Genomic DNA, 3967 nt, shown 5'->3' with positions numbered 1-3967 from the left:
GTATGATTACATATGGCAAGATGACAGGAATGGGTTCCATCATAAAAGCATGCATAGAATAGTCTAAAAATATCAAAGACAACATACACCATGACCTGAAGGATATGTGTGTTCATTCAAAGAAAGGTTTTCCTATGAATTAATTGGTAGAAAAGTCCATTTCTACTGTGCATTGTGTCTCTTCCGTAAGAAAAAGGCAGTGATTTTCCCTACTTACACTCCATTAGGTCGTAAATGTATCTGGTGTCAGGGTTGCCATGGTAACCAGGGGGGGCCTGGTGTCGTTGCAGACATCCTGGCATCCAGTTTATTGGGTGAGGGGACTGTGACGATTTGTTAATCTAATGAATAACTGATTTGTTAAATCAAATGAAAAATTGTGTGTTTGATTGGTCCAGACGTTACACACTTCAATGCAAATTAATTACAGTGCGTGTTAGTTGGTGTGGGCGCACAGCACACAGCACTCACTGCTTCATTCATTGTATCATTGTCTTTCCCTGGGGACAGCTTACATTCATTTCATTAAAAAATAATTACTTGAGCAGAATTTCCTCATCTACCTCAACTTGCTGATTGCTCACATTGCATTTGCAATTTTAAATACAAGGACTGTTTTAATTGGCTTCAAATACTGAAGACTTAAGTTCATAGCACATATGATAGCCATTATGATGTATCCGATTGTCTTAATGCCCTTAAAGGACCATTAAGGCTTATTGAAACTATACTAAATGAGAACTACATTAAAAGTTAAAATCACATCCCCAACCATGATGAATGGATTTGTAATGAAACACGGTTCATTATAGACGTCACACATACTAGACAAAATTGTTAATATTTTCAGTACTGTGGTTTTGTTTTGCCTTTGCCTTTGCTTTTGTGTTGTGTTGCTTGTTTTTATTTACATAGCATGTAAATCTCCATCCAAGGCTACAGAGATCTCTGAGAAGTCATGCGGAAAGGACTCTCCATTCCCTAAACATCCAGGCATCGAGCAGTGCTGCACACTTCAGGGTCAAGAGAGGAAGCTTTGTCTGGCCTCACTACGGTACTCTGCAGATGAGCTGCCTTCTCTACTGGAGCCCACAAATGAAGAGATCTGCACCGAGTTCACTAAAGATGAGAAGGACTATGCTGTCAAGTGAGATTTGTCCTATTAAGAGTCCTTATCAAAGGCAACAATGTTTCAGTCTTATTAGTGGAAATAAAAACAGAAGAAGTCAATGTAGCATTCTTGCTCACCCACCGGTCACTTTCGTCTCTAATTTTCTTTAGCATAAACACATTGCTACTAACAAGTCTTCAGAAATCCTCTATTTGAAAGGCTTTATCTAGCCTTTCTGAAATAAACTTGATGATGTTTAAAATTACTAATTATTCCCCCTAACTAGTTTCAACTTTACACTTCTAAGTAGGCATTTTCTTCTTGATTTGCAGCTGTAAAAGAGTATATTAGAAAATATTACCCGAGTAAAAATGCAATATGCCTGTTCTTATAAATCACAATGGTAGAAAAGCATCTCTCATAACTTGGATCTGCAAATTCAGCATTTCCTTCTGAATGCATTCAATAGAATGATGTATCCCAATTACATTACCTCAGAAAAATCACTGGCCATTTAGTTTCTCTGAATAGCCATGATTTTTTTCAAAACTGTTCTCCTGTATAGCATATTTTCCATGTCAGTCTAATGAATTATGATAGCATCCCTTTGTTAGTGTCGTACTGATAAAAAGACTCTAAAAAGACTGCTACTGGTTTTAAAGATTGGAGAGCATTGCATCAAGAAACCAAAGATTTCATATTATTCATCCACTGTTTCCTTTCAACAACACATCATTCATATACAATTCTGAGACCAGTTTTTCAGTTATTTAATCAAAGTGTAATATAATAAATATGTGTACAAATTGTTTATTTTGACAACTTTTTGTCTGCCAGTCATTTCTAATCAGTTATAATCTCTAGTCATGATCTCTTTCATAGATGATTTTATTCATCATTTTACCATTGAGTGCCACATTTTGGATATTAAACACTTTTCAGAATCTATAGACTTGTATTAAGGCCCGTTCACACTGCACCAGCAATTGGCTTTTAGATAACAGAGCTATAAATTTACACAATTAAGTTTCCATACAGTGGTACCACCAAATGTCCTGCATGAATTCCCAATCCTGATTCCACAATAGCAGTTCCTAAAGCTGCAAATTATGTGGTGCTTTACTTTCTTACACGTTTCTGAGTTGTAATAGCCTACTTTCAAAAATTTTCGGGATGTCGTGTCTTTTTTCTCCACTGCTCTACTGGGAGTTCATTTTAAAATGAATACCATCATGTTTGATTGTGTGTAATTTAGCCACGGAGCTAGAGACAATATTACCTTATTTGTTGAACATGCTTTGGTAAACCTTATCCCCTTTTTTGCCTAGAAAAGACATTTGGGCTTAATAGTGTCGTGGAAGTGATAATTGCTTTGGGCTGGTTTGCCTCAGGGGAGGCCACTTGGTCAGAACTTCTATTTGAAGTCAATTTAAGTAATAATACAGTATTTTCTTTTGGACTTTAATGGCACTTAGAAGGACTTAGTCGTGAAATAAACGAAATAAATAAATAAGATATTGCCACCTCTATCAAAGTGCTAATTGCTTTTTTGGTCGTTATAGTCTCCTCTGATTGTGGTTGCATTAGTAGTGAGGGGAGATAAGTACCTTTTGTTCATGCACTAAAGCAGATTTCTGCATAGCAAAAATTCTATACATCAAAAAGTGCTTTAGACGAATTGAACAAAATGAGCAAAACTTGTACCCTCAAAGCCCCATTAGTCAGTTTCAAGTACCCCTTCAACGATACCAAACCGATATGGTCTTTTAAATCAGACTCTCTATAGCTTCCTTGTCAGACTCTGTTCCGTGTGTTGTGTCTTGTGTTTTGTTCCCCACATGCTCCATGTCCTGGTTTTCCCCCGTGTACCTCCTATGTCCTTATTTGGTCCTTCCCGTTCCTGTCCTTATTATTGTTTCATTAGTTCCAGGTGTGTCTCGTCATCCCATCGTCTAGTCATGTGTTTTTATAGTGTTTCCTGTTTTGAGTTTCCTGGTCCGGTATTGTTATGTCAACCTCCACTGCTACGTGTGTTTTCCTGGTTCCCTTGATTTCATTAAAGTCTCCTTGTTGATGTACTCCACGTCTCCTCGTTCCTCGCTCCGCACTCCCTCATAGTAGCGAACGTGACAGAATACCGGACCAAGACAGTAAGCGGCGCCCCTTTTCCCCGTGTTTGTTTTTCGTTTTTTAAAAGTCTTTTGTTTTCCTGGTTTTTCCCCCCGCGGCATGGAAGTCGCTGCTCAATCCAGCCCGCCGGCCGCTCCGAAGTCTAGCCTGCCGGCCGTTCCTCAGTCAAGCCCGCCGGCCGCTCCAGTGTCAAGTCCGCCGACCACGCATTTCACCCCGAACTTAGAGGGGAATCTAAGTAGGAGAAGGCGGTTGGTGCTAGTCCCTAGGCTCGCTCCAGTGTCGGCTCCAGCCCCAGAGCTCGCTCCAGTGTCGGCTCCAGCCCCAGAGCTCGCTTCAGTGTCGGCTCCTGTACCCGAGTTTAACCCACGGAGGGCTCCTGTTCCCTAGTTCAGCCCAGAGAGGGCTCCAGATCCCGAATCCAGCCCAGTGTGGGCTCCAGTCCCCGAGTTAAGCCCAGAGAGTGCTCCAGTCCCCGAGTTAAGCCCAGAGAAGGCTCCAGTCCCCGAGTTTAGCCCAGAGAGGGCTCCAGTCCCCGAGTTTAGCCCAGAGAAGGCTACAGTCCCCATGTCCTGCCCAAGGGGGGCTCCAGTTCCCACGTCCAGCCCAAGGAGGGTTCCAGTCCCTAAGTCAAGCCCAGGGAGGGCCACAGTTCCTGAGTTAGGCCTGTGGAGGGCCTCTAAAGAGGATATTCTCCCCAAGGATTATTTGGGGGGGGGGGGGGAC

At 41.6% G+C, this 3967-nt stretch overlaps 1 protein-coding gene across 1 annotated transcript in view; it reads left to right on the top strand.

Annotated features, from left to right (window-relative positions):
• The window catches only part of LOC107697255 (vitamin D-binding protein-like), a 13472-nt gene that overhangs the window by 6947 nt on the left and 2558 nt on the right, over window positions 1–3967 (top strand). Inside the window, exon 4 of the mRNA XM_016497973.1 lies at window positions 936–1147. Coding sequence (XP_016353459.1) covers window positions 936–1147 — 212 coding nt within the window. The remainder of the gene's footprint in view (window positions 1–935; window positions 1148–3967) is intronic.

Source organism: Sinocyclocheilus anshuiensis, unplaced genomic scaffold, assembly GCF_001515605.1.
Source record: "Sinocyclocheilus anshuiensis isolate Anshui unplaced genomic scaffold, SAMN03320099.WGS_v1.1 scaffold1794, whole genome shotgun sequence".
Taxonomy (NCBI): Eukaryota; Metazoa; Chordata; class Actinopteri; order Cypriniformes; family Cyprinidae; genus Sinocyclocheilus; species Sinocyclocheilus anshuiensis.
The sequence above is the reverse complement of the archived record's forward strand: the minus strand, read 5'-3'. Positions and strand labels throughout refer to the sequence as shown.